Raw genomic sequence first — 12,785 nt, 5'->3', positions numbered from 1 at the left:
GAAACAATCTGCTCCAAGCCCCCCTCCTCGTCCTTCTCCTCACATAAAATGACAGTGCAGGTATTGTGTTACTGATCTTTGATTAGGCAGATACATTTCTGACTAATTATAAACCACTCATAAATACCAAGGTGAAGCTACAGTAACAGGCCTGTTGGGATGAAACTATTGTCCTCTCAGTGCATCTTAAAACTGCTGTCAATACCAGCCTGTGCTGCAGTAAGAGGGACATATAGTACTATGCTGGTTTTCCCTGTCATCTTAAAGAATATATATCAAGTTTGTTCTAATTTTCATTCAAACAGATCATACATGATTTAACTAACCATAAATAAGTTATTGATCGACATTGTTATCCAGAACGATTATTTAAGATTAAGRAAAAAAAGTATAGATGATCACCTTCCCTGTCTTGTGGATTAGTACTAAGTAATGTGTTGGGTTGTGACAGGCTTGACAGAAGCGTAACATTGCCCTCTCATTCCGACGGTTTAAAATGTAAAGTTGAGCATCCTGTAAACATTAACAAAGGCATCTTGCATTACAGCCACACTGATTAAACAGAGAGGAGACATTCAAAACAAAGAACATACATTTTAGACACTACTAAAAATCAGAACAGAAGGGATAACTTGACTCCCACCATATCAACTTAAGTTATATACTTTCCAAACAATGTTACATAGAGGCTTACATTCCCAGAGACTACTGTAACTTTTAAGGTAATTTATGGGAAACACTGAACCATTTTGAGCAGTTCATTTTCTGTTTGGTTGCAGCCCCCTACCAAATACCCACCCATATATTCACAATCACACCACACGTCCTGTGCTCCCTGCCCCTCCAGCCTGTGTTTAGGCTTGTCTAGCCTTAACAAGCTTTGTGCTACCTACCCASAGCTCTCGGATTTAACATGAGTCCCTGTAAAATCCAATTACACCAGAGTTAGGGGGTTGATTTTCCCATTACAGAGTTCATGCTGAGTTTAAGGGCTACGATTTGATAACCCCACACATCAGCCCTCTTTCCCCTCTCTCACACAAACTCTAATTTTCTCCTCTTCCTGACACTTTATGTCTCTGTAATAGGGGGAACAAGCCGTATACCCTAGTCATCAAAGTCCACTCCAGTCAAGCGGTAAGGTCATCATCCTCAACCAACCTCTGTCCTACCTTACTCTCATTCTATCGTTCAATGAAATGGGATATCAGATCCCGTACACAGCAATGTTTTTTCATTGTTCTACCTTATCATCAATAGGGGGCAGCAGTAGCCTTGAAGTTAGAGAAGCTGGCCTTTAACCTGAAGGGTTCCGTTCAAATCAGGCGTTGTGCCCTAACACAGGCACTTAACCACACATTTTTGCCAACAATACACACACCTCTCTGCAGCAGGGCACCAATGTTACCAAAGACCCCCCCCCCCCCCCGCACACCATAACACACAGGTAGATACACTACCACACAACACACAAAACCAGCTACATCAGCATATTTGGTAACCCCTTAACTCTCGAAATCATGGTTAACATACTGACCAATTACAAGCACAATCTGCTCCTTAAAGGCATGGACTAGCATCACAGGATAGCAAATTAATATTGACCTGCTCAATTAGTCCATACAACTCAGCATTCAACTAATGCTTTATTTATTGGAGCTAATAGATAGCTGATGAGAGAGCTGGTCTCTAATGGTCAAGACTAGCCAGGTTACGTAGTAGCCTTCTGAATCTCAGCCATGTTCAGTGAGCAAGAAACTTCTGCTAGTATACCATGGCCAAATGATACAGCTGATGGCAATTAAATAACATGATTCTAAAACGCAATCATTTAGGTTAAATGCAATTTCACTTAGCTACAGCATTGAAATTGCAGCTCGTTTGTTTATCTGAAAAGTGGTTATTTTTGTATGTAAATGTGGCTGTTTGATATAGAAATTTCAATAAAAGTATGACAATGCACTGATAGAGCATTTCTGGAGTAGTAAATCATTTCAAAAGTTTAGTAACACTCAAATAGTAGAGATAGTGGGAAGGTTATTTGGAGATATTGAAAAATTGTTCAACATGCATTGAAAGTCAAATGACAAATATCTTTGTACCTTTGTACATGTACAGTTGAAGTCGGAAGCTTACATACACTTAGGTTGAGTCATTAAAACTCGTTTTTCAACCACTCCAATATTTCTTGCTAACAAACTATAGTTTTGGCAAGTGCTAGGAACATCTACTTTGTTCATGACACAAGTAATTTTTCAACAATTGTTTAGAGACAGATTATTTCACTATAGTTCCCTGTATCACATTCCAGTGGGTCAGAAGTTTACATCACTAAATTGACTCTGCCTTTAAACAGCTTGGAAAATTCCAGAAATAGATGTCATGGCTTTAGAAGCTTCTGATAAGCTAATTGACATCATTTGAGTCAATTGGAGGTGTCCTGTGGATGTATTTCAAGGACTATCTTCAAACTCAGTGCTCTTTGCTTGACATCATGTTAAATCTAAGAAATCAGCCAAGACTCAGAAAGAAAATTGTAGACCTCCACAAGTCTGTGTCATCCTTGGAGCAATTTCCAAACGCCTGAAGGTACCACGTTCATCTGTAACAACAATAGTACGCAAGTATAAACACCTGGGACACGCAGCTGCCATACCGCTCAGGAAGGAGACGCGTTCTGTCTCCTAGAGATGAACATACTTTGGTGCGAAAAGTGCAAATCAATCCCAGAAACAACAGCAAAGGACCTTGTGAGATGCTGGAGGAAACAGGTACAAAAGTATCTAATATCCACAGTAAACTGAGCCTATATCGACATAACCTGAAAGGCGCTCAGCAAGGAAGAAGCCACTGTCCAAAACGCCATAAAAAAGTCAGACTACGGTTGCAACTGCACATGGGGACAAAGATCGTACTTTTTGGAGAAATGTCCTCTGTCTGATGAAACAAAATAGAACTGTTTGGCCATAATGACCATCATTATGTTTGGAGGAAAAAGGGGAGGCTTGCAAGCCGAAGAACACCATCCCAACAAGAAGCATGGGGTGCAGCATCATGTTGTGGGGGTGCTTTGCTGCAGGAGGGATTGGTGCACTTCACAAAATAGATGGCATCATGAGCAGGGAAATATGTGGATATATTGAACAACATCTCAAGACATCAGTCAGGAAGTTAAAGCTTGTCGCAAATTGGTCTTCAAATGGACAATACCCAAGCATACTTCCAAAGTTGTGGCAAAATGGCTAAGGACACAAAGTCAAGGTATTGGAGTGGCCATCACAAAGCCCTGACCTCAATCCTATAGAAAATTTGTGGCAGAACTGAAAAAGCGTGTGCGAGCAAGGAGGCCTACAAACCTGACTCAGTACACCAGCTCTGTCAGGAGAATGGGCTAAAATTCACAGAATTATTTGGAGCTGTGTGAAAGGCTACCCGAAATGTTTGACCCAAGTTAAACAATTTAAAGGCAATGTACCAAATACTAATTGGATGTATGTGAACTTCTGACCCACTGGGAATAGTGATGAAAGAAATAAAAGCTGAAATAATTCCTTCTACTATTATTCTGACATTTCACATTCTTAAAATAAAGTGGTGATCCTAACTGACCTAAAACAGGGAATTTTTACTGGGATTAAATGTCAGGAATTGTGAAAAAGTTTAAATGTATTTGGCTAAGGTGTATGTAAACTTCYGACTTCAACTGTACATGGTTTTATATAATGTGAGCATTCTTCTGGTCAGGTTGTYCTGACCAGTCCAGTCCAGGTCGATAGAAGCTGAATCAGATCTGGATAGGACAGAGAAGGCGAAGGGCAGCTCAGCTGTGTGTTAAGGGATGCTTGCTGAGAAGTGGGAGCCTGATACAAGGGCGAGAGCAGCTCCATAAATGTTACATTAGGACACACATCCTTACCTATAGCACCTGGATTTATGGACATCCCATAATGCAACAGCCCTTGCAAACTGGCTGTCATGGTKTCCTAATTTTCTYCTTCTGTTTTTTCCCCCTGTGATGTTCTGCAGAGAGGGCTAGACAGAATGCCTAGCAGACAGACAAATCCCCAATGTGATAAAATATTATTGCAATATACATAGAATCATACTCTGGGTAGTAAAAAGGCATACACTGTCATTCTAACACTTCTCTGGCTGGAACTATTGAAAGTAAGCTTAAGGTTACCATATAGGCTACATCAGAATGATAATGATSCACACAATATACAGTTGCCTAATCATTTTCTGCTGGCTGCTGTTGATAACWTGTCGTCTCTGTTCCAAAAGTAGGCCTATGTCAGGTGGAGGGGAGGGGCAAGTTGCACAACTCAGAGTGTGTTGGCATTATTAACTAATGGGAAATGCTTGTTCTGATGTACTTGTAAGAGTTGTTTGGAAGGGGGGGAATGCGCATTCCATTAATTGACAATGAACAAAGTATTCAAATACAGGGATTCGAGAGGAGGGCCAAGGCCAGGGTTCCCCAACTGAATTTGGCTAGYGGGTGGTTTTATTTGGCCCCCCAAGTTTTCTCTGCAAAAAAAAAACAYGCCAGGAAATCAGCTCCAAGTGAAATATGTTCCCAAGTATTCCCAATCCCATCCATAATACAGAGAGAGACACGTGATCGTAAACAAACGTAAGCAATGTTTGAAATTATTATGTTTTAGTCCAACATGATATCTGTTTGGGCTTCTTGCRGTCAATTTTCAGTCTACAAACTGKTTAATGCCCTTCCCTTAAAATGACCATCATTCCCACATATCTATGTTGTTGTCTGCTTTCACTGGTGTTTATTTCACTGCTAWCATTGAGACTGACGTTACTGCCTCTCCTCTCTGCGCCTCCTCGACCACCTTCCCGCTGCAGCTCATCAAACCGCGCGGGCAAGCGCGCCGGATCAAAATTGGAACCAGACAGTGGTGCTGATGAACAGCTCCTTGCCAGAGTGCAGTGGACACACTGGACAGGCAGTCCGTGACAGAAGAGAGAGTTTTAAAACGGTTTGGAAGGTTAATGAATGGACTCAAACCCAGGGTTGATTCGTTCAGAACAGGTTGGCAAGGAGTTGTTTACATAGTTGTTTTTACATTTCATATAACGTGTCTGATATCTAGCTAGCTAAGTTAGCTGTCAAAGTAAATACATTTCTCATACTAGCATTGGGAGCTAGGTTGAAACGAAACGAGCTACTGTAGCTAGCTAGTTAGACAGTCAGGTATGGGTCTGGTAACTAACGTTAGTTGAAACAGCTAATGTTACGTACCTACTTGTGTAAATGTAAAGCTAGCATTGTCACTGTGGTTAGCTACCTAGCTGTTGGCTGGCAGTGTGCCAGGTTTGTCAACTAAGGTTAGCTAACTGACTATTTATTTTGTAGGAGATGATACCATCGCGCCAGATGATACCACCGCGCCAGCATGACAGCGATTTTCATAAATTCWGAAAGTAACGTTAACGTTAATCATTCATCACACCTCATCACAGGATGTCATGTAAAGCTAGATGATGATACTTCACCAGGTTGTCACGGGTCTGAATTAACTCTGAAAAGCTTGGCAGGCACACCTTCAAGTTATGGTTTGCAAGGAGTCTCTCTCTCTCAATCTATATATATTGTAACGACCCGGTATTGTGTTCTGTGTTTGTGGGTGTGTTATGGTTCTCATGGCTACTAGCAGGGGTTAAATATGTCAGGACAGATGGAAAGGTTGGGGGGGTATGATGGGTAATAACGCGGGATTTGGAAATGCATAAATAGGGATTACTGTCTCATTGTTCTCTCTCTTCTGTTCGTGCCTTGATCTGTTCCTATGAGAGTGACTCTTGACCCGACAGGGTAACATTGTGTACGTTCGGCATTTAGCGGCGTGGGTTGTGGCCGGAACAATAGCCCAGTTTATGAATAAACCTGTGTTCTGACCTGCACACCTAGAGTCCGTCTCTTTTCCCTTTATGACCCAGCCGGGTCATTACAATATATATATATATAACGTTATATCTTTAACTTTCACACTCTCTCTCACTCCCCCCTTCTCTTTCTCTGTGTGTGTGTGTCTGACAATATGCACACAAAAAAAACATTACAATTAATCATGTTAGGTCTGAATAGATATGTCAGAGCCCGTCAGCTCTGTTTTCTGTCCCACTGTTGGGGCAAGGGGTGGATCTATCCCTGGCTGTCTGGTGCTGGGGACTTGGGAGGGGTGGCCTCAAAATAGAAACAAGGGGACACTGCTTGTAGAAACCCTTGGGGGAGGACTTGCTTGACTGCCTGTCTAATTTGTACTGGTAAGCAAAGGTGGTGGACACATCGTTCACACGTCGAACACTTCTTCCTACAGCGGAGAGAGTAAAGAACAACTTTTCTCCTCGTCAATCAGAGCTTAGCTCCCCTCAGCGACATAATTGCTCAGTGCACTGGACCTGCTTGTCTATAGCCTTCTCATTGTGTTTATTTGGAGTTCCCCTAGCGACATTGTTGACAGTGAAGAAGGGATTTTTACTTCAGAAGGAATCATTATTTTGTGCTTATCTGAATTGAGGGGTATTCTTTGTGGCACTGTTACATGGATGTTTCCCTCAAAAAGGTTTGTGTTTTTTCAGATTTTATGTGAAGTTACTTTTGAAGCAACCAAGTTTGGAGATTTTCAGCCAAATTGTAATTGAATAAACTACAGTAATTTTTTTCATGCTGGATATTCTGTTCCCACAGTAATGTAACTTTATTGTAATGTTCTCACTGTAGGCTAATTTCTTATGTTTCTTAACTAGTTTCTTAACTTATAGCCTATGGCTCATGGATTGAAAACCAGATCAGCTCTTCAGTCTTTAACCTACTTACAATGGAGTTAATTCAAGACATTGACCAAAACCTGACTGTCAAATGAATCACAATCAAACTTGTAATTGTATGGCCTACTACAGTTTATAGACTGGGTTTTTACATTATAGAACTTATAGTTAACCATTACCTTTCTGGTTTGTGGGCATGACATTGACCACACAGGGTCTCCAAGCAACACTTTGTTTTTATCATCTGACAAAACATAAGAATGGGCCAGTTCATTTTTGCATTGCCAAGTTCACCAGGTGGGTGTAGATCTCATTTAAGGACCAATGGAATGGTCTAAAATGTGTAAACTCCACCCACCCGGGGCACCAAGCCATGCAAAATGAACTCAMCCAATCTGCCTACTGATAACAATGTGTTGGTGGAGCTGAAATGTTACGTTTGTAACTGTGAAAAAGAAGATTCCCAGTAAAATACTAACTACTGTGAACTAAGCTAACCAAATGTAAGGCCAGACTGATGGCATGTTATTTTAATGTCTGTTTAGAAGAGTCAACAGCATTAAGCCTGCTTTCCAGGCTCTCCTGCATTAGAGCGGTTGGCTGTAGTGCAGAGKGTCTGGTGTTGACAGAGAGGCAGATGGTTCTCGTTTAACTCCCTTGTCAATTAGCTGTCATTCAATCAGATTAATGCAGGCTCTGGTCATCTTGGGGGTGGAGTGTAGGGAACAGCCCTCTGGAAACAATAGAGCCACGTGCCACAGGGCTGGGGACTGTCGTTTGAATAACTAATCATTATTCAATGGCCAGACCAACTGTTGCAGACAATGTGCACAGTGTACCCGACCCTACTCCACACTTTGAATATTGTGGGGGTGCCCCTGTGTATATGTGATTCAGCCCAGTCCACCTGGTCATGCTGCTGCTCCAGTTTCAACTGTTCTGCCTGCGGCTATGGAACCCTGACCTGTTCACCAGCCCTGCTGTTTTTGACTCTCTCTCTACCGCACCTGCTGTCTCTAACTCTGAATGATTGGCTATGAAAAGCCAACTGATATTTACTCCTGAGGTGCTGACCTGTTGCACCCTCTGCAACCACTSTGATTATTATTATTTGACCCTGCTGGTCATCTATGATCGTTTGAACATCTTGGCCATGTACTGTTATAATCTCCACCCGGCACAGTCAGAAGAGGACTGGCCACCCCCCAGAGCCAGGTTCCTCTCTAGGTTTCTTCTTAGGTTCCTGCCTTTCTAGGGAGTTTTTCCTAGCCAATGTGCTTCTACATCTGCATTGCTTGCTGTTTGGGGTTTTAGGCTGGGTTTCAGTATAAGCACTTTGTGACATCGGCTGATGTTAAAAGGGCTTTATAAATACATTTAATTTATTAAATGGAGCAGTGGGCACCGGATGTAACATTACATTATTTTTGAGTGTCAGGAACTGGAAAGTTCTGGAAGTACGTATCTCAGAGCATCGTAGCACCATTAGGTGCAAAAACTTGACCTACCCAGTTGCGGTCCACTTTTTGGAGGCAGGCCACTCGATTTCATCTTTGCGTTATATTGGCATCGAACATGTCACCCTCCCTAGGAAAGGGGGTGACCTTGATAATTTATTGTTAAGACGAGAGGCTGCTTGGATATTTAATTTAAAGACCCTTGCTCCCTTCGGTCTTAACGTGGACTTTGATCTGAAGCCATTCTTGTGATTGTTGTGTTTGTTGTGACTTTGCCATTGTGGTTGTTTGTAGGCTTGTGTGGTCTTTAGTGAGTCTATGATCGTATGCTATCCATTTGTATTTATTGTATGTTGCTCTTTCTATGCCATTTTAATATGAGAAATTAACCAATGATATTAGGCCACTCTTGGCCATGATTACAGACACCTGTGTGTCTTGACACTATATATAAACGAGTCATCCCGCAGTGTCTGTGATTGTACCCTGATGAAGACAGCTTGCCTGTCGAAACGTTGGTAAATTAAATATTTTTGCATCTGAGCTCCTAGAGTGTGCGGCTCTTTTTTATTTTCAGGAACTGGAAAGCGACATAGCAAAGATGACAAAAGCTTGTCCTACTAAAAAAATCTTGACTCCTTTTCTAATGTCATCGTGCTTCCAAGACATGGTAATGCACTTTGCCAGGGGACCTGCAGTCTTCATCAGCACCTATTGTCACTGCATTGAGTAGAATGCTCAGCTGGGCATCAGTCCTAAAATGAACATTCAAAACAATRTTGTGAYGAAACATGGAATCCATGAMTGAAGTTTCAGTCTGTGACTTTTCTATAAACTGAGGGCTGCAGGGGTAACTCAGCTCCCTTACAGAAGATGTTAAGCAGTTCCTTTGTTTGTCGATCAGGCTGCTGACCACTGAGCTGTCCCAGCAGAGTGAGGAGCTGCCAGGGGAYCTGCAGTCTCTATCCTGGCTCACCACCGTGGACGTACACAGGCTGCAGMAGATGGCCACAGGCAGACTGGCCTTCAACAACACAGAACCCCAGAGCAGCCCACTGGAGCTTCACCCAGGTTCAGACCAGCACAGAAACATGAATACAGCACTAGGACATGACACCATTGTCCCTCCCCATAGCAACATGCAGAACAGTTATATTGGAATGAACTACCTCAACAATCAAAATGGAAATGTAAGTACTCCAAAGCCTTCAGTTTTTTTTGTATTTGTCTTTGTTATTTGTAATGATCCATGTTCTTCMCTTCATATGAGTCTTTATCTTTCAGATGACAGGAGGATGCCCRGGAAGTGGTATGCCTGCCTCAGGATACCAGTCCTCCCCAGCCCACTACTACCACWCCCCCCAGCAGGCCTACAGCCCAGMTCAGGCTSTCCAACAGGTAACATCCACAGAAATGTTAAGAAATGTTTCTGAACTCTTATGAACATAAGAGTTTATGACAGAGTGATGTATATTGTATTTCTCTGTATCTCTCTATAACTCGTAATTAATGCAAGGAGGGCCTAATAAGTTTATTGGTTTTATTTTTCCCAGCATTCCCCCAGCAGCCTGTATAACAGCCCCTCCTACCATAGCCAAAACCTGTATGAGCAGCAAGCAGGAGGCATGAGCATCACCAACCCCCACAGCAACCAGGATCTCCTACAACAACCTAATTCCTTCCCCAAACCTATCTACTCCTACAGGTAGGACACACTAACACATTAACTTGGTCAGTTTACATTGACATTTAATCGGTACAGTTTTAACACAGTTCGTAAAGGGACTATCAAAAAAGAAGACACAATTGGAACTGAGCAAAAATGAAAATGGATGATATTTGACTGTTTTCGCCAGCTGCCTGATTGCTATGGCTCTGAAGAACAGCCGGACAGGCAGCCTCCCTGTCAGTGAGATCTACTGCTTCATGAAGGAGCACTTCCCTTACTTCAAGGTGAGGAGCAGGGAGATGCCTCTTTACACACATGAGATTATCTGGGCTCATGGAAGTTTGGAAACATCGGCAACAATGTATATTTTCAGTATGTGTTGAAGTGATGGTCTACCTTACAGACGGCGCCTGACGGCTGGAAGAACTCTGTGAGACACAACCTGTCTCTGAACAAGTGCTTTCAAAAGGAAGAGAACAAGCAAGGAGGCTCCTCCTCCACTCGTAAGGGCTGTCTGTGGGCCCTCAACCCAGCCAAGATCAACAAGATGGAGGAAGAGATGCAGAAGYKGAAACGCAAGGACCTGACTGCCATCCGYCGCAGCATGGCCAACCCAGGTGAGGATGGTAGAGCAGACGAGAAAAGACTAGCCATATTGTGGCAATTAGCCATTCTAATGAAAAAACAGTACATATTGCTTATGTACACTGAGTGTACAAAACATTAATGACACCTTCCTAATATTGAGTTGCACCCCCTTTTTCCCTAAGAGCAGCCTCAATTCRATGGGGCATGGACTCTACATGCTGTCAAAAGAAACGCACAGGGATGCTGGCCCATGTTTACTCCAGTKCTTCCCACAGTTCTGTCAAGTTGGCTGGATGTCCTTTGKGTGGTGGACCAATCTTGATACACACGGGAAACTGCTGAGCGTGTAAAACCCAGCTGCGTTGGAGTTTTTGACACACACACCTGTGCGTCTGGCACCTACTACCATGCCCCATTCAAAGGCACTCAAATCTTTTGTTTAGCCCATTCACCCTCTGAATGTCACACATACACAAGATATGTCTCAATTGTCTCAAGGCTTAAAAATCCTTTAACCTTTAACCCGTCTCCTCGCCTTCATCTACACTGATTGAAGTGGATTTAACAAGTGACATCAATAAGGGATCATATCTTTCACCGGGATTCAGCTGGTCAGTCTATGTCATGTAAAGAGCAGGTTTTCCTAATGTTTTGTACACTCAGTGTGAACTCATTGTTTACTGCTAATGTTCATGTCTCAGATGAGCTGGACAGGCTGATCACAGACCGACCGGATGGCTGTCGGAGGAACCCTTGTGACCCCAGGATGACGTGTGTCCCCTCTAGCCCCTGTGGTTCCCCTCTGTCTGGGCTTCTGCAGACATCCCTCCCCTTCCACCTCCAGGCCCAGAATCCCACYCTGCTAGGAGACCCCAGCTCCCCTGTTCCCGCCCGGACCCCTCCCCTCCACGCGGTCCCAGACTACTCCCACACCCCCTTCATCCAGCAGCAGCCCTACAGACAAGCCAACAACCACAGTCTGTACAGCCTCCACCCTGACGTCACAGCAGATGTGGACGCTCTGGACACTAGTATCATGGAGTTTGCCGGTGGGTTATTATGAATATCGGAGGGATGTTACTGTATGTTTAAAATKAATAATGGCATATTTGTTGAACACCTTTATGAAAACAGATAGAATTGAACATAACTGTTTTAATCCAAGGATGATTTGGTTAATGATTTGTTTTAACGGGTTATAATGTGTTTGTTTCTGTCTYTCAGGGAGYCTWTGGGAGGGGGTGAGAGAGGAGGGCTTCAGCCTKGAGAGTATGTTTAACCACTCTCCTCTGTGCCTGTCTGACTGTGAGCTGCCTGGCCCCACCACTGGACAGCCCCTGGTGGACCTACAGGTTTCAGGGCTGTACACCACCCTGGACCCGGCACCTGCTGTCCCCTTCCAGTACATCACCACCACAGAGGCCGGGGGCCAAGCCGTCGCCCTGCTCTGACTTTGACTGTGATACACTGATATACAGTGTATTAAACACTGATATACACCAAGACAGACCACTACTGTTGAACCTGCATGTCCCCACACCCACTGTATGAGAATCCTGAACATTCTCCCACCTGACAGGATGTCTTGCCTCTTTCATGTCAGAGATTTTTTTTTTTTTTACTGATTCCTGTTTCTCCACCAAAGCACTTAAGAAGCACCCAAATCAGCTAGCATAGACGTGTTTGATTGGGCCTGTCAGATTTTTAGAGTGATGAGGATACAGTGTTTTTGTGTGTGTGATGGTTTAGAGGTAAAATGCAATGCCACTTTATTTTTACATGTTGTAAAGGTTGTCTTCTGTGAAGATATGTAAAAGGTTGTCGGGGAAACTCATCTGTCATCTATTTCTTGTGGAGGAAAAGTCTTTACTAGCTTGTGCAAACAATCCTTTTTTTGTTACCAGATTTGACTGTGTTATTGTAGCTCGATAGTTTATTTGTCATACTAAAGTCCTGCTAGGCAGGCATTATCTCAGCGTTTTCTGTTTTGTTCATTTGTATTTATTTACTTTGCTCCTTGTAAACTGTCTAACATGACTCTTAAAGCCATGCCTTACAACAATAATTGTATATTGTAATATAGAGGACTTTAACATGTTAATGTATTTTAGAAATACTAAACATTTTTAATTTAAGATTATTTATGTAAAGGTATTACAGACATGTTAAAAGCCTTAGCAGATTCACCTGTTTTAAACTGACAATAGACTCCTGTGCCTACAAGGTGTTTCTCTAACTGTAAACATTTTCAGAATAAATATTTTCAGATGCCAGATTTA

The 12,785-nt window shown here is 42.8% G+C and overlaps 1 protein-coding gene across 2 annotated transcripts in view; it reads left to right on the top strand.

Moving 5' to 3' along the window:
* Positions 1-12,785, top strand: part of LOC111980971 (forkhead box protein N4-like) — a 24,106-nt gene extending 11,321 nt beyond the window's left edge. The window contains exons 1-8 of one of the 2 annotated variants that reach the window (XM_070449507.1): positions 6,130-6,587; positions 9,154-9,439; positions 9,534-9,647; positions 9,803-9,954; positions 10,106-10,202; positions 10,322-10,535; positions 11,208-11,555; positions 11,731-12,785. In XM_070449507.1, the coding sequence (XP_070305608.1) occupies positions 6,571-6,587; positions 9,154-9,439; positions 9,534-9,647; positions 9,803-9,954; positions 10,106-10,202; positions 10,322-10,535; positions 11,208-11,555; positions 11,731-11,957 (1,455 nt within the window). In that variant the 5' untranslated portion in view covers positions 6,130-6,570 and the 3' untranslated portion in view covers positions 11,958-12,785. Of the gene's footprint in view, positions 1-6,129; positions 6,588-9,153; positions 9,440-9,533; positions 9,648-9,802; positions 9,955-10,105; positions 10,203-10,321; positions 10,536-11,207; positions 11,556-11,730 lie in introns of those variants that run through there. The other variant, XM_070449508.1, reaches the window with a different exon arrangement.

Source organism: Salvelinus sp. IW2-2015, linkage group LG20, assembly GCF_002910315.2.
Source record: "Salvelinus sp. IW2-2015 linkage group LG20, ASM291031v2, whole genome shotgun sequence".
NCBI classification, from domain to species: domain Eukaryota; kingdom Metazoa; phylum Chordata; class Actinopteri; order Salmoniformes; family Salmonidae; genus Salvelinus; species Salvelinus sp. IW2-2015.
The sequence above is the reverse complement of the archived record's forward strand: the minus strand, read 5'-3'. Positions and strand labels throughout refer to the sequence as shown.